Below are 25574 nucleotides of genomic sequence, written 5' to 3'. Positions count from 1 at the left end.
ATGAGACTTGGGGCTTTAGGGACAAATATGGAAAGCTGAACACGTCCGCGATAGAAGCAAGTAAAACACGGTTAGAATATTGGTGGCAGAGAAGTATAAATAAAGGTCATATATAGTGGGAAAATGAGGTAACACTGCCTGAATAGGCAAAGGTGGAACATAAATTTATTTATTTTGGTGTAGGCAAGAAGTAGGTGTTTATTTTGATGTAGAATCGAAGTAGGTAAGACATTAGTTCAATAAAAAAGTTTTTCTTTCATTTTTTGCTAGCCTGGTGACACACCTGTCACGGCCACGTTATAAAGAGAACGCTCATCCATCCATCCATACATCCCTCCATCCGGACGTGTTCCACTTCTGAGAAAATATGGGCTTGGTGATGTCTTCTAAGTGGTCTGAGTATGCTGTATTGGAATTGGAACACAGCCACATGGTTTAGCGAGCGCCTGCTGGTCTCCACCAACATTGTACATTCACCCAAAAACACGTCCTTGGGAACTGCTTGTTTAGATTGTTTCTGTGTGGTTTTATTAGCCTTTCTTGCTGGCCGCGGCTTCTTTTGTTTCAACGTTTTAGGAAGATAGAATGATTCTGATGAAGCGCCTGCAACACGGGCACAGCTTTGTCAAGCCAGGATGCAGTCTGCAAGCTTGACCTAATTTCATAAGCTTGTATTCTTTTTATTTTTTAAAACATTATTGTTTATCCTATACATGCCGCGAATGCGTCATCCTGGCGGTTCGAGCATGAAGGTCTAGCCTCATGTCCTGCCGTGGGCGTGCTGGACAGCCAGGGTTTGGTTGTTGAACGCTGGTGGTCTACCGGGCTCAAGTAAACTGCAGTCCCAGAGAATGGGATCTAATGTGCACGCATTTTTATTGAAGTATTTGCGTGTAATTTCTATTTTTTCCTCTCCGTGCCACTCCCTGATTTTAACCGATGAATTGTACGTTTTTGTGTGTACCTGTCTAAGTGTTATGGCTTGTGCTCCATTTAAGTTTGCCTGGGGGTGCTGATAAATTCTGTTTTCCAACTGATGATCGCTGCGTTGCAGCAATCACCCGAGAAAACTGGATTCCCACAAAGAGCGCGTACGTTTGTCTGGCCCACTTCATTACAGGCAGTCTAGAGCTCAGCGCTGACTAAGATTATTTGAAGTCCCCAATTGCAGCTATAGCGAACGATTGCAGCTAGCGAATGCAGCTTAATGCAGCTAGCGAACGCGTCGGAGATGCATACATCGGACGCCATCATCTTCCACCCGGGCCCTCACGCCTGATGTGGGTAGCAAAGTGTCAGATCTGACACTGAAAATACATCTAAAAAATGTGGCTCTTATTGTTTGAGCCACATCAATGATGTGTGCTGTTTGAAACAACATGAGACAGAAAGCAGCCGTGCTCATTATGAATCGCCGCACAATGTACGTCGTGTTTCCCGTGTGTCGCCGTTGAATTTTGTTTAGAAAAAATTTATTGCCACAAACGTCAATAACACTCAACAGAACATTTCCTTCTTAGACATACTCTAACGATGATGACAAAACAGACGTCATTTACATGAATATGGATATGAGCTGACGATGAAAGAACGTGTACATCCGATGGTTCACACAAACACAACCACAAAAATTACTTCAAGGTAAACAAGAGACACAAATAAAACATGAATATCTACACTTTGCATATTTACATGTTGGCATGTCATTTCTGCCGGCGCATCGACACATCAGCCTACCAATACCAGGCCGGCCGAAAGACAAGTTTCACTTGTCTGTCACAGACCGACGCAAAAGGGCAAGAACAGTGCCGAAGAAATTCCTCTTCACCGAGGAAGAAGAGCTCCTCCGACAAAACAGACAGCAGCTCCGAGTACTATCGTTCTAGGATCAGTTAGAGGGCGCGGCGGCGGCGGCCCGCTGCAACCGCCTCGCAGCGGTTGCGCCAGAGGCAGAAAGAGCCGCAACAACTAGAAGACAAGCGAAGTGGCCTCGCGAACAACGCCCAGAAGAAACGAAGCGATTTACTCTGAGGCAGCGAAATCCGGCATGTACGGCTCTCCAAAAAACGCGAGCAATGACACAATGTCTCAGAAAATGCTGATTTGTTTCCCGAAGGGAGCAGTTCGGACATGTTGCTGACTGGACCATTCTCCACCTTTCGAGGCGGTCGAGAGTGGGAAGCACACCCCATCCCAGGCGCCACATGAAGTCCCGGAGGTGTCTAGGCAGAAAAGAAGCCGTTAACGTGCTCCAAGACACCTGTTTAGAGCGAGCACGGCGGGCTGGCGGGACCAATGGAAGCAACAAAGCAGCAGCTGTCTCAACTATGTGGTTGTTCAAAACATCTATGCCACGACAGCTCGACTTGACATGGCGAAAAAATGCAACGGTTGTTGCATAAAACGCAGGAAGTCTTATTGACTGCGGCCCCCTGTTAAGTTGCACATTAGGCATCAAATGCCGAAGGTGAGTACCCAGGAAGTATTATGCAAGCGTTCGTGCGGGAGATTCCCCCCCCCCCCCCCCCATGCACTAGGCGCAAAAGGAAGCGCAGTGCCAACAGCCGACAGCGTGACAGCGTATGGACACTGAAGAGAAAGCAAAGCCTCCCTGAGAACTGAGAATGCTGCTGTTCCAGTGCCGCGCGAGAGACCAACTCAGTGCCGCCTGACCAAAACAAAAAGAACACAAAGCAGACTGCAGTGATCGCACGATACGTAAAGATGGCTGCCCGACGTGAGAAAGGTACCAAATGTGACCGCAAAATACAGTCTGCGCAAGGTACCTCCGCTCAAGAAGCGGGAAGTCAAAGTCCCGTGCATCCCGAATTTTCAGTCTTACTTCTTCGAGAGCGTTTAACCAAACGGATTCGCAAATGCCGTAGTGGTTGTATAAAATACCTAAAATACGAAGGGATGCTGCCAGCTGAATGGGAAAACCGGCGCTAAGCCTGGAGTTTGGAGAGCCAATGGAGAAATTCGGGGATTTGGAGATGCTCAACGCTGCACCTGAAATGTCGCCATACTGGGAAAATACATGCAGGCTGCGGGAAAGGCCATTTTCATCTGAAAGGTACAAGGTTATATCACCAGCGAAAGCTGTGACTTTCACAACAGTACTACCAGGAAGCACAAGACCCCGGACACGTGAATCCGCGTCAAGAGCACGCAAGTCTGGCTCAAGGCTGAGGACAAATATCACAGGAGACAATGGACATCCCTGACGGACCCCACGTGTTATGGAAAAGGCGGCACTTTCCCAGCCATCCAGAACTAGTGTGCTTTTCAGACCAGTGTATGTATTTTTATTCATGTCCACAAACGATCAAGAAAAGCCGAAGGCTGTGAGAAAATTAAGGATATACGCGTGTTCTAGTCAGTCAAACGCTTTTTCCTGGTCCAAAGACACAAGGATACCACGCGCAGATCGCAACGGAGTATAAGCTATGATATCCTGTGCGGTAAATGACAAGCTGTGTATTTCTCGTCCAAGCACTGGTGAAGTCTGGTGATAACCTACCAGGGTGTTTAACAGACCCCTCAAACGTTGAACGGCTACCACCGCGAATATCTTATAGTCAACGTTGAGGAGCGTGATAGGTCTCCAATCTTCAAGATTAACAGAGGAAGCATCACCTTTTGGAATAAGTACAATGCGTCCATCTCGAAAACTTGATGGAAAGACACCGTCCTCGTAGCATCACCGGATACCCACGGTAGAGGTAGCACCAATCTCATCCCGAAATGTCAAGTAAAACTCAACAGGAAAACTGTCTGGCCCTGGGGCCGTTCCACATTTCATAGATTTCAGTGCCGCTATTACCTCTTCAGCGGACGGAGGGATATGCAGGCAATCCACATCATCTTGAGGAATACGGGGCAAACTTTAAGCATTAGCGGTGTTTCATCACAGTTAGTCCGCATGACCGAACACGACATTGCTTCGAAGTGCGCCAAGAAAACAGATCGAACACGCGTAGGAAGCTGCTGCGCAGGTGGTATTTGTGCTGTCATAGAGACTGATGGCTCTGATTACCCAAAAAACGAATGTCTCGCGTAGCGCAGCACCTCGGGATGTGCACATGGGTTGTGTCTACAGCGCCATGCTGCTGCTGCCAGAGACGAAGCAGCAGTCAAGTGCTGAAAGCGTTCACGCAGTTCATGCTGCCACGCTCGCATCAGAGGAGAAGGCGTCTCGGCGCACAAAGCAATGCGTAACTTCATCGCAGTATCACCAAGCTCTTCAGAAACGCATCGAAGAAACGAACGCCCCTCTACTGCGCAGCGCAGGCGCCACTGTGGTTTAAGCGCATTCCAATCCCAAGCGTCGCATCGACAATCGCACTTTCGTTGTGCACTTCTTTTGAAGGAACTTATAGGGGTGAGGCCAGCACAGCAGCGTCGGTGACCTCCTCTGCATCTCCCGAGTCGGTACTTGGTTCCGTTGCCAGTGTCAGTGGTGGAAAGACACCAGCGGCACCGTCTGAGTAAAAGCGGCGGACAGGGCGAACCACAGTTGGGTGGCCGTCCCCGCAGCGTCGACACGGGCGGTCCCATCCTTCACTTACGTGACCGTGCACACCGCAGCGACCACAATACGGTGTTGTGCACTGGGCTCGTAGATGGTCCCCTGAGCCGCATCTTCGACATACACGCTGGAGACCACGGTAGACGAACGTAGCACGGTGACCGGAGATACGCAGGTAGTTCGGCACAGGATTAGCGGCGTTCATCTCCATTCGAACATACCGCGTTCCAGTGAGTACGCCGCGTCGCCCGCTCAACAAACCACTGGTGGCAAAACGACGGGCACGCTAGTGAGCGTCGGCGATCGAATGTCGCGGCATCGGCTGTGCGGGAATTTATATCCCTCGGCGCGAGCGTTTCTCGAATAGTCGAATGGTATCGAGAACGCTGTGATAGCGTTTGTTTGAAACGCTGTTTGTTCGGAACGCTCGAAGCACTGTTCGATAGCGTTTGTTCGAAACGCTGTGATAGCGTTTGTTCGAAACGCTGTGAAAACGGTGACAGCACAGGCCGGCGCAGCCAGACCGAAAAAGCAAAACACAAATAAACAAACCCAATGCATGGTTCGCGGCATTACCCCACCTCTAAGAGTGCATCGACCCGATGCTAACATAAGGGACAGTCCAAACAAATTAAAATAAAAGTTCGTCATCGTCCGTAGAAAGGTTTTAAGCGAACCACATCGATGACTTCGGGCCGCGTGCGTCGTCGTGATGTACGGGAGTCACCACCGGGATCACTTCGTACGTTAGTTCGCCAACACGTCGTAGAATCCGGTAGGGTCCGAAATAGCGTCGTAGAAGTTTCTCACTGAGTCCACGTCGTCGAATGGGAGTCCAAACCCACACACGATCTCCAGGATGGTACTCGGCGTCTCGGCGTCGGAGATTGTAGCGTCCGGCATCCACCAGTTGCTGGTCCGTTATACGAACTCGAGCGAGCTGGCGGGCCTCCTCCGCACGTTGGAGGTATCCTTGGACGTCGGCGTTGAGGTCGTCGTATTCTACGTGCGGAAGCATGGCGTCGAGCATGGTAGTCGGCCGTCTTCCGTAGATGAGCTCGAACGGTGTCATCTGCGTGGTTTCTTGGATGATGTTGTACGCTCCTGATGTTGTACGCAAACGTGACGTACGGGAGGACTTCGTCCCACGTCTTATGTTCAACGTCGACGTACATAGACAGCATATCTGCGATTGTCTTATTCATCCGTTTCGTTAGTCCGTTCGTTTGGGGGTGGTACGCCGTCGTTCTTCGGTGATCTGTGTTGCTGTAGCGTAAGATTCCTTGCATGAGCTCCGCAGTGAAGGTAGTTCCACGGTCTGTGATTAGGACCTCAGGGGCTCCATTTCGCAGCACAACTTGGTTAATAAAGAACTTTGCAACTTCTTGTGAAGTTCCCCTCGGAAGAGCGGTGGTCTCTGCGTAGCGCGTCATGTAGTCTGTCGCTACGACAATCCATTTGTTCGCGGATCGGGATGTAGGGAACGGGCCCAGAAGGTCCATTCCGATCTGTTGGAAGGGCCTGTTGGGACGGCGATCGGCTGCAGAAGTCCGGCGGGTCTCGTCGGTGGTGTTTTTCGTCGCTGGCAGTCACGGCAGCTCCGGACGTAGTGGGTGACATGGGATGTAAGGCGGGGCCAGAAGTATTTCGCCTTAATTTTTGTAATCGTGCGAGCTGTTCCGAGATGTCCGATAGACGGGTCGTCGTGGCACGCTTCCAAAATTTCGTCACGAAGGTCGGCGGGGATGACAAGTACATAATTCGTTCTCGTTCCGGGGTTGAAATTTTTCTTCACTAGGATGGAGTTTTTGAGGCTGAACGCTGGTAAGTTGCGCTTGAACGCCCTAGGCACGTCGACGTTGCGTCCTTCGAGGTAGTCGATCATGGCGCGGAGGTCAGGGTCGGCACGCTGCTGGGCGGCTAGGCCGCTCTCTGTCACGACTCCGAAGAACGTGCTGTCTTCATCGGAGTCCTGTGGTGGTGGGTCGACGGGGGCGCGGGACAGGCAGTCGGCGTCGGAGTGTTTCCTGCCGGATTTGTAGAATATTGTAACGTCGAACTCTTGCAGGTGCAAGCTCCACCGCCCAAGACGGCCAGAGGGGTCCTTCAAATTGGCGAGCCAACACAGCGCATGATGATCTGTCACAACCCTAAACGGTCTACCATAGACGTATGGGCGAAATTTTGAAATGGCCCATATGATAGCCAGGCGCTCTTTCTCGGAGGCAGAGTAGTTTCTCTCCTCCTTCGACAGACCACGGCTTGCATAGGCGATTACCTTTTCGCAACCGCTTTGCTTTTGGACGAGGACGGGACCCAAACCGATATCACTGGCGTCCGTGTGCATTTCCGTTTCGGCGTTTTCGTCGAAATGAGTGAGCATGGGCTGGTTTTGCAGACGTGGTTGCAACTCGCAGAATGCCTTTTCTTGGTCGTTTTCGCAGCTGAAAGGGGTGCTTTCTTTCGTCAGGCGCGTGAGTGGCTCTGCAATGCGTGCGAAGTTTGCGACGAAGCGCCGGTAGTATGCGCACAGTCCAAGAAACATTCGCACACCCTTTTTATCTTTCGGCCTTGGGAAGTTCGCAATGGCTGATGTTTTTGCCGGGTCAGGTAGGACTCCCGCGGCGTTCACGACGTGACCCAAGAACTTGAGTTCTTTGTACGCGAAACGGCACTTCTCAGGCTTCAGCGTTAACCCCGACGTACGAATGGCCTCGAGTACAGATTCCAACCTTGTGAGGTGTTCGTTGAAAGTCCGGGCGAATACGACAACGTCGTCGTACACGAAGCAAGTGTGCCACTTCAGGCCTGCTAGCACAGTGTCCATGACTCTCTGAAACGTTGCGGGCGCCGTGCACAGCCCAAACGGCATCACCTTGAACTCGTATAGACCGTCCGGGGTTATAAATGCAGTCTTCTCTCAGTCTCTCTCGTCCACTTCAATTTGCCAGTAGCCGGTCTTCAGATCCATGGATGAGAAATACTTGGCGTGGCAGAGGTGGTCGAGGGCGTCGTCGATTCGTGTCAGGGGGTACACGTCCTTTTTGGTGATTTTGTTTAGTCTGCGGTAGTCAACGCAGAATCTTAAAGTGCCATCTTTTTTCTTCATGAGTACAACCGGCGCAGCTCACGGACTTTTCGATGGCTGTATTATGTCGTCGCTGAGCATGTCATCTACTTGAGTCCGGATGGCTTCGCGATCGTGTGAAGAAACGCGGTACGGTGACTGTCTGGTAGGTCGGGCTCCATCTTCGGTTATTATCCGGTGCTTCGCCAAAGGTGTCTGCCGTAACTTCGAGTTCGAGGAAAAACACTCGCTGTAGCGACGGAGCAACTCCAGTAATCTGTCCCGATTTTCTTGCGACAGCGCCGGGTTCACGTCGAAAGAATGTGGCAGCCTGGAAGCATCTGCGCGTGCGCGTTCAAAAGTGGCGACCGCAATCACTTGACTCGCTTCTTGTGTTTCTTCGAGGAACGCAATTGCAGCCCCCTTGTTTAGATGCTGGTACTCCTCGGTGAAATTGGTGACCAAAACGTGGGATCTGCGTTGCTTAAACCGCGCAATGCCTCTTGCGACAGACACAACGCGGTCTAGAAGCAACCTTTGGTCCGTCTCCACGATAGCGTCAACATCAGGAGCAGCACCTTCACAATAGACGGCGATCATCAAGCTTGCGCGGGGTGGCAGGGTGACGGGATCGTCGGCGATTCTTACAGCAGCACGGTGTCCGAGGTTCGGCTGCGGCGTCGTGGAGTGATCGGAAGAAAACGTTATCGACCTGGTCTGCAGATCAATTATTGCGCCATTGTCCGTCAAAAAGTCCATTCCGAGAATTACGTCGCGGGAGCAGTCAGGCAAAATGACGAACTCCGCAGGGTACGTAGTGCCGTCTATGGTGACGCGCGATGTGCACAATCAACTTGGGGTCACGAGGTGGCCTCCTGCTGTGCGTATGTGGGGACCGTCCCATCTGGTCGTAACTTTCTTTAGCTTGGACGCGAATGACCCGCTCATGACCGAGTAGTCGGCTCCCGTGTCGATGAGGGCGACTACGTCAAGGCCGTCGATGGACAACTGGACGTCGGATGCCACTTTCCTCGAATTTCGCGTGCGTCGGGGCGTCGTATCGCGGCTTGCGCGTGTTGATAGTCGGGCACTATGCGTCGTCATCGTCGTCTTCTCAGCGGCAGGCTTCGTCATTTCGGGTACGCGTCGCGCAGCGTAGCTGTCGTCGTTTTCGGGGGTCTCGTCAGGGTGTCGTCGGGTCGTCGGGATGAGGGCATGACGTGAGTCACGGTCTTGCGTCGTTGGAGGGTTTTCATTTTCTCGCCGTTGTGCAACTTCACCTCCAGAAGTTGCTGCTTTTAGTTTCCCCCTCGTGGGCTGAGGGACCTTCCACGGGCGAAGTCAGCATTGCTGCGACGGTTGGGGGATTGGTACGGGTAGGGCGACGGCGAACGGTTGAAACGGGATGGTCCACGGCTGGTGTTCGACAGGTATTCTTCGATCTCAAACGGGCGCTGGCCGGCTCGCGGGCGGGGTGCGTCGACGGAGAACCCACGGAAACCCAGCCTATTGTACGGGCAGCGGCGGTAGACGTGGTCGGCCTCTCCGCAGTGGTAGCACAGCGGACGATTATCTGGCGTTCGCCACACCTCGGTCTTTCTGGGCGCCTGGTTTCGGGTTACAGGGGGTCGGGCGGGCGACATTGGGCCGCGGTACGGCGGGGCCTCTTGATTACGGGTTGGGGCGGGTTGGGGTCGACGAGCAGCAGCGGAGTAGGTCATCGCTTGTAGTTCGTAAGATGCTTCCGACGGCGTAGAATTCCCCAGTGCTTGCTGAACCTCCTCGCGGACGACGTCAGTGAGGAAGGCGACTTGGGGCAGTGGCGTTGCTGGGAACAATTTCCTCAGTTCCTCGCGAACGACGGCGCGGATGGTCTCCCGCAAGTCTTCCGTCACCAATCCAGGGGCGTTTACCGGGTTCACCGAAGGGGTGTTGAGTGGTCTATCGTATTGCCGCGAACGCAAATCCAAGGTCCTCTCGATCATCGAAGCCTCGGTGACGAACTCAGCGACGGTCTTAGGGGGGTTGTGGATGAGTCCTGCGAAGAGCTCTTGTTTAACTCTCTGCATCAGAAAGTGCACCTTCTTCTCTTCTGCCATTTCGGGGTCAGCTCTCCGGAACAGCATCTTCATCTCCTCAGCGAACAGTACAACACCTTCGTTAGGGTGTTGCATTCGCGTCTCCAACAAAAGGGCGGCTCGTTCTTTCCGCACAACCGTAGCGAATGTTTTGAGGAATTCGCTCTTAAAGACAGTCCAGTCGGTTACGGAGCCTTCATGGTTCTCAAACCACGTTCGAGCTACATCCTCCAAATAGAAGAAGACATTACGAAAAGTTTCTTCTTCATCCCACCTGGTAAAGATTCGGATGCGCTCTAGCTTCTCCAGCCACTCTTCCGGGTCTTCACCAGGAGATCCTCGGAATGATGGGGGCTCACGAGGTTGTTGCAGAACGACGGGAGGGTTGGTAGCGCTGGTCATGGTGCCTGCGTTGATCATCGTGGTTTTTACGTCTTCTTTCCTCTTTTTATCCGGGAGCAGTCCAAACTCTGGCTGAAGACCTTGCTGTCGGCGGCTGACACGAGTTGGGCGTGCTTGTCGTGTTGGGCTTGCTTGTCGGCTTGGCAATAACTTAGGGTTCATGTACCCCGCACCTCCACCAGATGTCACGCAGCAAAGGACGACGCAGTTGTCTATAAGGAAAACAAGTTTATTGGAGCGAGCTTGTGCTCCCCTAACAACTGAAAGAATACACAGGCGGCGAAGCAGCGGCCGGCAAAACAACGGGCACGCTAGTGAGCGTCGGCGATCGAATGTCGCGGCATCGGCTGTGCGGGAATTTATATCCCTCGGCGCGAGCGTTTCTCGAATAGTCGAATGGTATCGAGAACGCTGTGATAGCGTTTGTTTGAAACGCTCTTTGTTCGGAACGCTCGAAGCGCTGTTCGATAGCGTTTGTTTGAAACGCTGTTTGTTCCGAACGCTCGAAGCGCTGTTAGATAGCGTTTGTTCGAAACGCTGTGATAGCGTTTGTTCGAAGCGCTGTGAAAACGGTGATAGCACAGGCCGGCGCAGCCAGGCCGAAAAAGCAAAACACAAATAAACAAACCCTATGCATGGTTCGCGGCAATATTAATTCTGTGCTACGTGAAAACAACGTAGTATAGCACTATTTTTAGAAATAATGAAGGCATTTGGTGCTATTATTCACTCCATTTTATTGAAAAAAAAGCATTCCTATGGAATTTCAGATAGCTCACTTAATTTCTTTTCCAGTTATGTATTGTCACTCAAACAAAAGGTAGTCATTGGTAACATCACTTCATCTTACAGTTACATTAAATATGGGGTACGGCAGCGTTGAACATTGGACGCGATATGGTTATTTCTATATGTCAGTAGCAATCCCTACAGAGGTCAAGGGCATTGATGTACACGGACGACATCGTTTTAGTTTTTACAGGACACCCCTAAGCAGCACTACAAAATTACGTTATGACAAATTTGTCAAACATTTTGGAATGGTTTGCCAAGAATCAGCTGACCTTTAACTGCACTAAAACGGAATACGTAGTATTTCACTCTGGTAAGAAACACATTATTACTAATTTTTTTAACCTACCAATAAACAACGTTCCTATTGAACAAGTTGCCTTTTTTAATATTTGGGCGTCATTTCTGATAAGAATTGACACTGGCATGAGCAAGTACAAAGTGTGTGTGCAAAGGTAGCCTATGGCTGCTAAACTCTAATAAAAGCTCGCCAATATTTTCCACAAGCCATAATTCGTGCACTCTACTTTTCACTGTGTCATTGTCATATGAGTTACTGCTTGGAATCGTAGGGTGTTACGTACAAGAGTTATAGTACAAGAGCCAAGGTGTACCAGTGGGTAAGATTTTCCAATCGCAAAGCATTCTCTCAGCTGCGATGTTGCGTGATACGAAATTGCCATTTCAATAAATAGCCTACTCAATCGGAACTTCCTTTGCATGCTAATATTTTCTAAATTCCTACACGCAATACGCGACTTGCATTTAAGGAGAATTCAACCTACCCAAATGCTGCTATATATTTGGGGAAAGAGTGATCGAATTAAAGGGAACAAAAATATGGAACATTGTTTCCCTTGATATTAAAACTGCACGTAATTTCGGTTTAGCATGCACGTTTTTTTTGTGATTGCAATTATATGAACACTCTTGGCTGAATGTTGCCACCAGCGTCGGCTGACTCACCGTATATATATATATATATATATATATATATATATATATATATATATATATATATATATATATATATATATATATATATATATATATATATATATATATATATATATATACAACGGTTCAGCTGACGTTTTATTCAAGCAAGAGCAAGATGGCGCCGAAGATGAAGAGGAACGGGCCGAAGACTGATGATAGTTATTAACAGATGAGGAAAATGACGTCCAATGACGGAAGTGGCCAGCGCGGCCGCGAATTTTGCTGTGGAACGCATACGATAGGGCTTGAGACGTGAAACGTGCACAATCTCTGTCCCGCGGCAGAGTTGGTCAGTGGGGACATAAACAGGTGTGACACGGTAGTTCACCGGTGAGGTCTGTTCAACAACTTTGTAGGGGCCAAGATAGCGTCACTCAAGCTTCTCGCATAAGCCAGGCGTTCGCACAGGAGTCCACAAAAGTACATCGTCGCCAGGGTGTTAGAGAACGATGCGGTGAGTGGCATCGTAACGATGTTTGCGATCTTCTTGGCTAGCTTCGGTGTTTACACGGGCAAGACGATGGCATCGAGTAACACGGGACAGAAACTGGTCGCAAACGAATGGTGAAGAGTTGACGGGCCAGAAAAGAATGAAACGTCGAGTGGTGATGTCGGTTGGCGTCCGTATACTAGGAAAAAGGGAGAATTGCCTGTGGTTCGTTCAACTGATGTATTATATGCACACGTGACAAAGGGAAGTATGGCATCCTAATTGTGATGGTCCGGTCGGATATACATGGACATCATGTCAAACAGCGTGCGATGAAATCTTTCCGTTAAGCCATTGGTTTGCGAATGATAGCTAGATGTTGTTTTATGAACTGTTTTTGATGCTTGAAGAACTTCAGTGAGCGTGCTTGAAAGAAATGCCTTGCCCCGGTCGCTCAAAAGAACACGAGGGGCTCCGTGACGTAGGTAAATAGCATTCAAGAAGAAAGTTGCTACTTCCGAAGCAGTTCCTGAAGTGATAGAGGCCGTCTCAGCGTACCGGGTCAAGTGATCAACGGCGGTGACGATCCATATCTTGCCGTCTGATGTAGTTGGGAGGGGCCAACAGAGGTCAATTCTGACGACAGAGAACGGCTCTGATGGACAAAAAAGTGGTTGTAGGGTCCCGACTGGAGCAGTAGTGGGCCGCTTGCGGTGTTGGCAAAGTGCGCACGAGGCAATATATTTAGCTACCGTCGTGGAAAGACCTGGCCAGAAGAATCGACTGCGGATGCGCTCGTATGTTTTGTATTAACCCAAGTGTCCTGATGTCGGGTAGTCGTGAGAAGCGCGCAGAACTTCAGTGCGTACTGCGCGTGGTACAACGGGAACCCATCGGTGGCCTTCCGGGTGGAAAATGTATCGATAAAGCACATCGTCTTCCAACTTGAATAGTCGGAGTTGTTTCCGGAGCCTGACATTAGGGGAAGATGAAGCGCCGGTAAGCCGACCGATGCTGTCAGGGCAATAAGAATCGGCTCGCTAGTGAGTAGTAAGTACTGACGGATGGGTGGATGAAGGTAGGGAAGAAATGGATGATATCGACGAGGCGTCCTCCATATAGCCACTTTGACAAGGGGATGTGACGTGCACCGAAAACTGCGGCAAAGGGCATCGTGACAAAGCGTCGGCATCTTGATGTTGTCTTCCAGTCTTGTAGACGACGTCAAAGTCTTAAGATTGTAATCAGAGAATCCAGCGGCCAAGTCGTCCCGACAAGTTTTTGATTGTGGACAACCAGCAAAGAGCATGGTGGTCTGTCACAACAGTAAATGTTGACCATGTAGGTACGGACGAAATTTTCGGATGGACCAGACAACAGCCAAGCACTCTTTTTTGGTTATCGTGTACCTCTTCTCAGCAGAGGTCAGAGTGCGGCTTGCATACGCGACAACTTTCTCGCGAAAGGCATGGTCACGCTGGAGGAGTACGGCGCCAATTTCTTGTCCACTAGCGTCAGTGTGTAATATCGTAGGTGACTTGCCATCGAAATAACAAAGCACCGGTGGGAATGTCAGTGCCTGCTTGAGTTCTTGAAATGAGGCTTCGTACTGATCATTCCAATCGAAGGAACCGGTACTAGCAAGGAGCTTGTGGAGAGGAGTGGCAATAGTGGCAAAGTTGCGAATGAAGCGGCGAAAGTACGTTGCGAGTCCAAAAAACTGCGTAGTTCTTTGGAACGAAAGGGTTGCGAAAAGTTGAGGACTGCAGAAATTTTGTCCGTATTGAGCGGGATGCCATTTTTACTAACGAGATGTCCAAGAACTTTCATAGCTGTGTTGCCAACACTTCTTTGTGTTTAGTTGAAGTCCAGCATTGGAGAGACATGTGAGCACGTGATCTAGGCGTTGCAGATGATCAGAAAAAGTGGAAGAACACACGACAATATCATTGAGGTAGCATGGACAAGTTTTCCACTTGAGGCCACAAATAACAGTGTCGATCATCCTTTCAAATGTGGTGGGAGCATTACATAGGCCGAATGGCATTATGTTAAACTCGTAAAAACCGTACGGCGTAGAAAAGGCGGTCTTTTTTTTTGTCTGCTTCGTTCATTGGTATTTGCCAGTACCCGGGCCGAAGGTCAAGGGTGGAGAAGTATCGGGCGCCTTGCAAAGAGTCAAGTGCATCATCTATACGGGGCATCGGATATACATCCTTTCGCGTAATCTTGTTGAGCGCGTGGTAATCAACACAAAATCGTACCGATCCATCCTTCTTTTGTACAAACACAACAGGTGATGACCAGGAACTGGTCATCACCTGTAGGGTCGTATGATGTTTCTTTTTAGCACATCGGTCACGTTCTCCTCGATGATTTTGCGCTCGGCCAAGGAGACTCGGTAGGGACGACGGCGTACAACAGTCTGACCTTCAGTGTCGATGGGACGATGCGCAACTATGGTCTGTCCCAGTGCCGAAGCATTGACGTTGAGGGAGCCCTGGTGTTTCGTTAGCAAATTTAGCAACGCCTCACGTTGAGAAGCAGAAAGATCAGGATTTATCCCGGGAGCAAAGGAGGAGGAAGTAAAAGACTGGGCCTGTTGTGGCTGAGCTGTCAAGGCGTCAAGAGAGACCAAAGATACCGGTTGCGTATCCACATAACGTGACACAGCAGAACCTTGGGGTAGGAGGACAGGCTTTGGGGTAGGGTTCAGGTCAAGCATTATTTTGAACCGCACCAGAATTGAGGGGACTACAACGCCGCGAGCTAGACAGCTGCTGGTAGGGGTGATAAGGACGTCACCATTGGCAATATTCAGAGAAGTAATGGTGATGAGTTGCTCCTGACCCGGGAGCAGTATGGATTTGGAAGCTGTGAAGAAACGCAATGGTTTTTCGTCGACGCGTTCGCTGCAGTGATCGGTCTCGGTCATTTAGACTACACGTTGACGGCAAGAAATTAATGCAGATCCTGATGAGAGAAAGTCCCAACCTAAAATTAGTTCATGAGCACATGAAATTAAGACAGCGAAGGTGATGTAATGACGAATAACATCAATGAAGACACGCGCTGTACATTGGGCTGATGGTCTGATTATTGCTCCATTGGCCCCAATCAAAGATGATTCAAGGTAGGGTGTCTTCACTTTCCGCAATCGAGAACACAAGTCGGCGTGCATAACTGAAATAGTTGCTCCCGTGTCTACCACAGCCAACACCCGCACAACTTACACAGTTACCAATAACATGTTTGACGGTCGTTCAGGAGGACTTGGGTCATTTCGCCGCGATGCAGTTTTCCCGCCAAAAAGTGCATTGTTTAGTTTTCCGATCGCTGGCAGCCAGTTCAGAGACAGGCCGAAGTGGCGAAACAGAGCGTCGGAGTGGTGAAGGGGATCGTGGTCGGGATGCACGTGTTTGTTGGTCGTGTTGGTAATGCGCACTGGAGACGGTGATCGGTGGTTGGAACGACTGTCGGCATAACGGTAGTAACATCGAGCACATGTGTCGTCTCGTTCAAAAGCGGCATAACCACGACGTTCATCTTGCTGCTGACGTCGATAGACCCGGGAAATGTGTCCTCGAATTCCACAGCAGTAGCAAATAGGCCGTGGGGCCCGCCAGAATAAATGGTAGGTTGGGTTCGGTGGACGGGTGACTAGAGGTGCGAGATGTTCATGATCAGGCACAGGCGGCGGTACTTGAGACGGCGAGGGTTGCATTGAAGCGATCTAAGCATACGAAGCGGGTTGGAGGCATGGTGGAGCACGGTGGGTGCTTTGAAACGCTGACATTTCTTTCCTAATAATGCCACGCATATCACTAGAGGCGGGTTGAGCGGGAACGTTGTTAGAAGGAGGTAAACTGTAGGCTTCCAATTCCTCACGAATTATGGCTCGAATGATGGATCGGAGCTCCATACTGTTTGCCAGGGGGTTCTCAGAGAAGTCGGGTCGCAGGCGGATTGACTGCAAGGTATCAAGCCGCTCGCATACAGAGACGACGTCGGAAACCGTCGAAAGGTTGTGCGCGACGAGGGCGTTGAGAGCGGTAGGTCCGATACCCTTCAGAAGGTGCCGGACACGATAACCTTCTGGCATGGTGTCGTCGATACGGCGGGAAAGGGCAAGCACATCCTCAATATAGGAAGTGTAGGACTCACCGCAATGTTGAACGCGTTCTGCCAGTTTCTTGTGAGCAACTTCTGAACGGACGGTCGGTGTGCCGAAAATGCGTCGGAGCTGGTCTTTGAAGGAGGACCAATCGTGGAAGTCGCTCTCATGATTCAGGAATCACGTCTTGGCAACTTGACAGACGTAAAACTGGACGCGTGCTAATTTCGATGCCTCGTTCGAGTTGTTGTAGACACCTACGCGCTCAAATTTGTCGAGCCAGTCTTCGACATCTTCCCCAGGAAGACCAGAGAAAATTGGAGGCTCCCTAGGGGGGTTGTTGACCGGGCTAGTGTTGGCGGCTGGTGGTTGCGCCGGCGGGTGGTTCGGCTGGGCTTGCTCTTGCGCCATGGTGTCCTGCTGGCGTACTCGTCGTCCCGAGTGGAGCTCTAGGAGCTGGCTTTGGATGGAGAGAGGTCGATGAGATTGGGAAGCACCTTCCACCACTTGAAATACAATGATTCAGCTGACGCTTTATTCAAGCAACAGCACGAGGGCGCCTAAGATGAAGAGGTACGGGCCGAAGACTGATGTTGGTTGGGAACAGATGAGGAAGATGACGTCCAATGAATTCTTACAATATATATATATATATATATATATATATATATATATATATATATATATATATATGAAATTGCAACAAGAAAAAAAGAACAGAAAAAGACTGGCGCGCGGAATACAACTAGGGTCTTCTCAATCGTGAGTGCAAGGCGCTAACCACTGAGCCAGCGAAATTTTTTATTTCCGGTTTAACTCCACACACGGGGTGCTAAAATAAATATATTACAATACGCAATAAACATGACAAAAAAGCTATGGCCGCCAAAAAAAGTATACAAAGATTAATGAGACACTGTGCTTCCCATCCCACTGTACAGAGCGCTATATACAGCACGCAAGGGTCAAAGTGTACCTAAACGAGTTAAAAAAACGCCGGCAGCTCCAAATGCTAAGACTTTCTTTTTTTAAATTGCACACCGGAGCCCTTCCTGTAACAACCTTCCTACAGGAGCGTGGGTTTTATATGCCACGGGGATCTCACTGTTTAATCTGTAACAAACCAGAAACTATAGATCACGTTTTATTGCACAGTTGGGAAGGAGTATACTTTTGGAAGGTATTACAAAGAACATTTAAAAAAAGAGTTTCTATTAGACCCTCATGGAATCAGGCATTTGGCAGTAAAGAATGATGATGGATTTCTTTTTGATGTTATCATGATGACTGTTTTGCACAGTATTGGCACTCTAGAATGGCTGGATTTCATTGTTACCCTGACAGGAGACCAGCAATAGAGTATTTTAAAGAAACTATCTCAAGCTTTCTCGAAGCTGTAAGAACGAATGAATGTGTTCCGTCATGAATAAAGAGTTTAGGAGCTTTACTGACCAAGAAAGAGTTTTAGGACGTGATGTGCTTCTGAGCCGCTGAAAAGCACGACCTTCACCGCTCGAACGGCAAGCTATTTATATCTACCACTTACCACTGCTCACGAACGTTTCGGGGACAACTGTCGTGTTTTCAGCATTACCAGCAAGATGGCGCAATGAGTGCGCTCGCAACTTCGCATGGTGGCGCCCTCTCTAATCACCCACGCGTACTTTTTCCCGCATGCAGGAGGGGAGCGCCGCTCCCTCGCGCGCCATTATCTTGAGGTGGGGAGGAGGGGAGGATCGTTCGTCGTGTCTTTACCTGGAACGATTCTGTTGTAGTTACCGAGCGCACAAAGGTCAGTGCAATCGTTGAAGTTTTCGTTTGCGAAAAGCGCGCGCTTTTCAGACACAGCGAAGTAACAACTGAAACGCTTACTCGCGTGCATCTGTACCTATAAGTGCGCTTCGTGCGGCATTTGTGCGTGAGAAACGCGGGGTACGTTTCGGTATGCTTTCCATTTTGCGCGTGACCTTCCAGTTTGTAGCTATCGCGTTCACTGCTTCGCCTTTGTGGCAAAATGAGACTTTTTCATCGAGACACGATATTTATGCCTGTGTGTACGTCTGTACGATTTGAGAAAATGTGTACACGTATTGCCTCTATTGAAAAATTTGTTTATTTTTTGTTTTTTTCTCCAAAGCTGACCTGTACAACTTGGGTCTTCAATGCAATGTAATGTGCATACAGAAGTATGCACATTGCATTGGAACGGTCACTAGCTACTTAAGGCTGTTGGTCCAAATATTCTATGTATTCTAATTCTTTTGATAGAATAATAAAGTTCTTTTGATTGATTGATTTAGTGATTGATTGAGTGATTGATTGATTGATTGATTGGAGAGTGCCGCGAGTGCGCACACTGGGCGCTTGGGAGAGGATGTATATAATGTTTGGACACTTGGCAGAGGATGTTTGAACACTTAGGAGAAGATATGGAGGGAAGTGTCGCTACATTCTCTATATTCAGGGACTTTAGGCCGTGCTCAATGCGAGCTTCCTCAAAGGTTGAAGACAACGGAGTTGTTTTTTAGCAGGCCCGCCGTTTCCTTGCATCCGCCAGTAGTGGGGCGCGCGTTTGCTGAGGGGTGGGCCTCGAGAGCGATGTCTCCTGCTTGCAATCGGGGCGTGCATTCTACTTTAGCGCCAACATATTCATTGTTTCGCGAGAATGAATGAGAAACAAGAGTATATTCAGTGATGCGTCCACCAACTCGAGTGGATTGTTATTATTTTTTCAATTACAATAGTTGACATCGGCGGGTAACTGCTCTTCGTCGTAGTCACACCGTCACCGTAGCTTTCTGTTGTCGTGCTTATGTTTGGGCATAGCGTAGTATGAAATAAGTACGACAGCGAAGCAAATGACTGTCATGCATTTTAGTACGAATACCTGGTATCCTTACTATAGCGACACCATTACGTGGCAGCTACATGATAATGTGGTGGAAAACTAACTGTATCACTCATACAATAGGTACTTGAAACAAAGACGCTAAGGAGTAGAACTATTTAACACCTTCGCAAGAAATTCTGTCAGCGAGTGTAATGGAGACTTGAACGTGTCTGCCTAGTAAGTGCTCCGCTAAATTATGCCCTTCAAGTGCACTTTGTAGTTCTAGTGAAAGCGAATCACTTCACTGTTCGAATAAATCAAGTTCGGTTCATCTCTCTCATATTCCTTTACAACTGCCTAAGAAGCATGTTGATTGCCGGAGGGCATTCTTGCACTAAACTCCAAATGCTTTTTAGCATAAGACCTTCAAGATAGTGCAAAATCCAAGGGAGAAGAGAGGAAGAAAGTTTAAGCGAAAAGACAGGGAGGTTAGCCAGTTCTTAGACCGGCTGGCTACCCTGTGCTGGGGAAAGCGGTGAGGGGAATGAAAGATGTTAAAAAGAAATGTTGCGAAGAGAGAGAGAAATTACAAGAAAAAATTGCGACAGAAGAAAGGCAACACTAAAGAGTACAAGACACTAAAGTCTGTCTCTGAGGCCAGTTGTCCGCAGAAAGCGCAGCAAAGCTTTCAAAGCCTTCTGGGATGGGGATGGGCTTGGCCAATGACCCAGAATCCTTTGTTCGGACAAAGGCCGATCGTCCAGTCTATCCAGAGCTGCAGTGAGTTCTTCTCTTTGGGCGTTGAAATGGGTGCACTCACACAGAAGGTGCGCGATGGTTTCTTCGCAGCTGCAGTAAGTGCATGTAGGAGAGCTGGCCATTCCAATGAGATAAGAGTATGCGTTCGTGAAAGCCACTTCAAGCCACAGGCGGCATAGAAGAGTCTCCTCCGTTCGAGATATCCTTGGGGGAAGAGAAAATTTCTGTTCATGTCAGGAGCTTAATTCCACCTTAATGCGCTGCTTTTAAAACAGACAAGATAAGCTAGATTAAATGTTTTAAATAGCATATTTATTTTCGTGCTCAACAAAATGCATGAAGGGCCTTAATATGAAACAATGCGGCGAAATGCGGACATAGCACACATGTTGTTTTGCGCTCTCAAATTCGCCCTCATGCACGCGCAAATGTAGCTAGTGAAGGCAAGAAAGTGCGTTTGTTAAAACATGGACGACGTTGAGTTCCACGAATTTTCCAACGCTTCACGATTCTATGTTCCTCGAAACTTCTGCCTTATTTGTTTGACGGAGGTCAGATGTGAGCTAAACATTTCACGCTAAACCATTCCATCCGTCCTGACTAATTTTAAAAACATATGCGTGCTTTTATGAGATGAATTATCATTTTTCATGCGGATACAATAATTTTGTGCAGCACGTGCTGAGCATGTCCGAGGACGACCCGCGTCGGATGGACGAGATCCGGAAGTACGCCGCCATCTACGGCCGCTTCGACTGCAAGCGCAAGCCCGAGAAGCCGCTCACTCTGCACGAGGTGAGTGGGACCGGGAAGCTTGTCTGTGCCTTTGTTTCCCAGTACTGGTATCTGCCGCATACCACCGCATGAGACAGCAAAATCAGTCGTGGGCGAAGGGCGAGCACTTATTCCGGGAAATACATTGCAACGTTCTGTTGTGCGGGAGAACGTCTGCATTCGTAAAAAGCGGAATAATAGCGATAAGGGGGGCGATGCGCCGCACATAGACTAAGACGAATATCACAGTCGTTTCCTAGCGCCTATATGCTGGAGCACATCGTTGCCAATCAGCGGAAGCTCTTGTGACCAATTTGTGACCGATCCAAAGGCAGCGAAGTGCACTAACTTTGTTGTTTTGCTGTGTCGACTGGTTGTCGCACTGCTTAAGTCGATATCTTAGGGCTTAGAGAAAAAAGAAGTGTTTATTTCATAGCGCCAGAGTGTTTTGATGGTGACCCACATAGACCAAGGCTGACAAAGTTGATACTGCTTATCGGGCGTTCTTGTGCCCAGCAAATCAAAAAGGCTAATCACAAAAGGGTACAACATTGGGTGAGTTTGTGTTGCATATGCAAAAGTGAACTGCAGCACGGTCAACAGCGCTCCTGTTGTTCTTTTCTGTGTCCGCTGGACTCACCTTGACCTGCAAGGCATGAGCTAAAAGACTGGTGAACAGTTGGTCTTTACGAAAAAGCCGCCCCCCCCCCCCCAAAAAGTAAAAGGAGAAAGTACCGAGGAAAGCATTTTAGCATCAACGTTGCTCTTGTATTCTGAGTTCTTTCTTTAATTACCCAGACAACACAAACACAACCTCAGGACGTCCTCAGTATGCCTCCGTGAGACAATGTGACGCCCTCAGAATGTCCTCTTATGGTACTAGAATGGCACTAATCCTGTCCCCTTGTCCATACACACAACTACCTCAGCACATCTTCAAAACAACACTTCAGTACTTTTTCAGCATCTTTTCAGAACAACGATAGCGTGGCCGGTTCGGTACTGTGGGCAGTGATACTATTTAGGATTTGCTCTTTTTTCATGATATTTTATACATAAAAAAACACCTGGGAGGTCTTGTTTATATATACTGTATTAATTACCAGAAAGGTGACAGTGCTGGACTACTGCAGTAAGACAGACAAAGCTTGTTGACTGAAATTAATTCATTTGACAATAATTACTCACAACTGACAGCGTAGTTAGGCATTCGAGTCCGCGTATAGTCTGAAAAAAGAAAAGGAGTATCAAGGCAGTCAACACAGCTCAATCAACCACGTTTGTAATTTTCCTCAAAAGATTGATACACTGTCCTCATCACCCCGTGTATCGTGCCCAGTGCATTCACTAGTGCTTGAGGTTCCACTCTGACAGCCTACCAGTACACTTGACCCAAGCGTTGACTTGACTTGCCCGAGGTCGAGCCATGTGTTAGATGCAGAAGTCGATCCAGTTACGTTGGGACCAGGCTGCTTCGAAGCACGATTGATCGCGATTGGCTGGTGTTCCAGGCTGCTTCGAACCACATCTCGCCGCGGTCGGCTGGTGACAATATATCCATTATCAGCTGAACGTTGAGCAGCCCAGTCCACCCATCAACACGGCAATTTACCTCCAGTCATCTCCTACGACTTACTCTCTCACACATATCTTACTTTTAACCATGCACGCAAACAACAAATGACATGCACCTGTACTAGTACACTGCACCTTCCATGACAGACCCCATTTTCACAGTCAGTTGGCTTGGAATGGCTTGGCTAGTTGACTATCCAGAATGTTGCCGCAGGGTCAATGGTTGCCAGCTGCTAGTTTGTTATTACGCGCTACTGCGGCGTAAAATGACTAATTTAAGGCTGTGACATTTATAAGAACACACTGTTTTAAATAGACATTTAGCAATACCAGGTTCGATAACTAAGCCAAATAATTACGCGTCTCATTAGGCGGAACACAAAATTTGAAAATTTTCTGCCAAAAAAGAAAGAAACGAGGTGAAAATATACAATAACTTTATGACTGTATGAAATGAACGCGTGGAGAAAGTTTTCGCGTATGAAATGCATCTACTTGGTGTGCGAAGGTTTTAAGGAATTTTATGTAAGTGCTCAAAGCAATACTTTTGGCATCGCCAAAATCTCCTTGACAGGACCTTTTCCGGACCAATTGTTTTCCTCAGAAAGCACTCAAAAAGACGTTTTAACCAGTGATAGTGCATTGCTTTTGTACCTCCAAAACTTTCTTATAGTCACTTTTTCAGGATAAATTGTTCTCCTCAGACAGCGCTCGAAAAGACGTTTCCGGGGCAAACCAGCTTGTGTCGTCCTCAGTAAATACTAAGGTCCGTGATAACTGTGCGGGGACAATTGAACCATATAAAAACGACCTCAGGACATCGAGTGTTGTCTGGATAAGAGCTAGCTCAGCATCTGCTCGTTGTTGTGCGGCGAATTCGCTTATTGCTCCCAAGAAAGTGTAGTCGTTCCCACAGGCCGTATTGCGGTCGTGGTTAATGAACTTGCAGGTCAAGCAAGACGCACGGGAGTGTTTTTCGTCCGGGATCATGCGCCGAATAATTCTTTACATTTTACATTTATTCATAGCAGACGCCCTTGAAATGGCGTCGTCTAGGAGGCTTGAAATTATCAAAGTCTTTTAGACAACGCAAGGCGTGGTCCTCGCTTATGGCTTTCAACACTTTCTCTTAAGAAATATATGAAACTTTGACGCTTCTCAAATGGTCGCAATGCTCTGTTTTCAGCAGTGAAATGGATCGCCGGAGCTTACGATAGCACACGGCTAGTGTAATCGATTAGCCTTGCTTGTCCGGATGTTCTTGGTCTGAGGACATACGCTTCTTGCATCGGTATAGATTTATGTGTAAGGGTTTTCGTCGATTGTTAAAACTTCAGTGGAGATTGCATGTGTTGCTTCAGTTCTTGAGAAGATTCGTGCTGTACCATTCCATACTCAAAATCGACGCCTTATTTAGAAGCATAGCGGTAGCCTGGTGATCGGTGAGAGTTTGAAAAAAGGCATTTAATGTGCAGACAAGCAAAAAAATATCGATACCATATCTTGCTTTCGTCTTGATGAGGAAAATTTGCCATAGCAGCAGTCTTTCGTGCGGGGGGGGGGGGGATACTCGAGATGACTAGAGGCCGGATTTCTAGCCTCTAACAATCGGGTTTTCGGCGTCAAACATAGGCGGCGAAAATGCAGTTAACAATAAAATCCCAAGTATAGGACAACAACTTTCATGTAAGTTCAAAATTTTGAACAAAAACGTATGTTATGTACTACGAGAGCAAAAGAAATATAATCGTTGATGTTTATGATGGCACAAAGGCGCCAATGGTTCAGCATAGCCAGGTGATCGTTTTTCTTGCTGCATTGCTTGCAGGACGCGATCTTTCTTTCTATTGCTCAGCTTGGTGAGTCGTGTGTCCACCATCGAATAAACATGCTCTTTAGTCTCCTCTCCGTCATGGCTTCAACGAACACCACAGGAGAAAGTAGCCTGACCGCTAAAATACCAGAACGGTCATTTAGCCTCGCATTAAGCGGGTCTAATCTAACAGAACACATCTTCTCAAGGGGAGGATTTCGTTACTTATATAGTCGGACAACGCCTTAGCGTTTAAGGAAAGCAAAAGAGAACTCTTGAAACTTGCAATCAATTGGAAAGGAACAAGTTTGGACCTACATCGCCAACAATCGTATTAAATGGAAGTTTATGGCCAATCATGCAACCTCGTGGCGTGGCTTTTACGAGGAGCATTTCAGGTATGTCGAAATTACTTTGAAATGCATTGGAAAAGCACCATTCACGGAGAAACAGCTACAGATTACCTTAACTGAAGTGGAATCTGTCATCCATTCTCGTAAAAGGCTGGTAAGCTGGGCCAGTGGGTGACAGTACTTGAGCATATTTAAACACAGCGCACGACTACGCGCATACAAGAGAACAAGGGAGCAACAACATCGATGTGGTTTGTTCCTTCTTCTTTTGTGACTGCGTAGTCGTAAGCTGTGTTAAAATATGTTCGAGTACATCGATTCCCGACCAACCACATACGTTTATATCGACTGTCGAGATCTGGAACCACTCTCTCCGACTCACTTTCTCATTGGAATGCGAATATCTGCGCTTCTCGACCTCGATCTCGCCGAGATGACAGTCGATAGTCGCCATATGCTACTCACGTGAGAACAACGAGCGAGAGAACTTTCTGGGAGCGTTGGTCTAAATAACACTTCTTGGAGTAGAAAGCAATGCCGTTTCCCAAATGAGCAACTCCGTCTCGCCGAATCGAGAAAGGTGACCTCATTCTTATTATGAAGTGTAGAAACAAAGGCATGTTGGTAGGACGTAACTGAATGTACGAACAGTGCAACCTAGAAGTAGTTCAAACGATTGTTCAAAGTCAGCGCTCTTTTATATTCTTGTTTCTCGTCTTCCGTAGTTACGTAATAAACTCTTCTATGATGCGCTGTCCGCACATTCAGTCATGACCTCATTCTTCTCCGAGAGTCCAGCAAATCCCGAAAACTATAGAACGTCGTTCGAATAGAGGAGCTCCACAAAATAAGGGATGACAAGATTGGATACCTTGATACCCTTTCGATTCAAGCTTTGCATGAACTTCTACGCGCAGTGTAGTTTGTTGGAAAAAGATCGAAGAAGATGACGACGATTTGCTCTGGTCTTCGATTCACGCCCTGCAGCAGCAACGCACGGAGTCGGGTGGTGGTTTATAGTAAAAAAAAAAACAACCTTTTTTTCTACGCAACAGGAGGC

At 48.3% G+C, this 25574-nt stretch overlaps 1 protein-coding gene across 8 annotated transcripts in view; it reads left to right on the top strand.

Moving 5' to 3' along the window:
• nab (NGFI-A-binding protein homolog) overlaps window positions 1-25574 on the top strand; it is a 1065342-nt gene that overhangs the window by 933186 nt on the left and 106582 nt on the right. For all 8 annotated transcript variants that reach the window (XM_075893960.1, XM_075893958.1, XM_075893959.1 and 5 more), the window contains one exon: window positions 20675-20794. In XM_075893960.1, coding sequence (XP_075750075.1) covers window positions 20675-20794 — 120 coding nt within the window. The remainder of the gene's footprint in view (window positions 1-20674; window positions 20795-25574) is intronic.

The sequence above is a fragment of the Rhipicephalus microplus genome, chromosome 4, assembly GCF_043290135.1.
Source record: "Rhipicephalus microplus isolate Deutch F79 chromosome 4, USDA_Rmic, whole genome shotgun sequence".
NCBI classification, from domain to species: domain Eukaryota; kingdom Metazoa; phylum Arthropoda; class Arachnida; order Ixodida; family Ixodidae; genus Rhipicephalus; species Rhipicephalus microplus.
The sequence above is the reverse complement of the archived record's forward strand: the minus strand, read 5'-3'. Positions and strand labels throughout refer to the sequence as shown.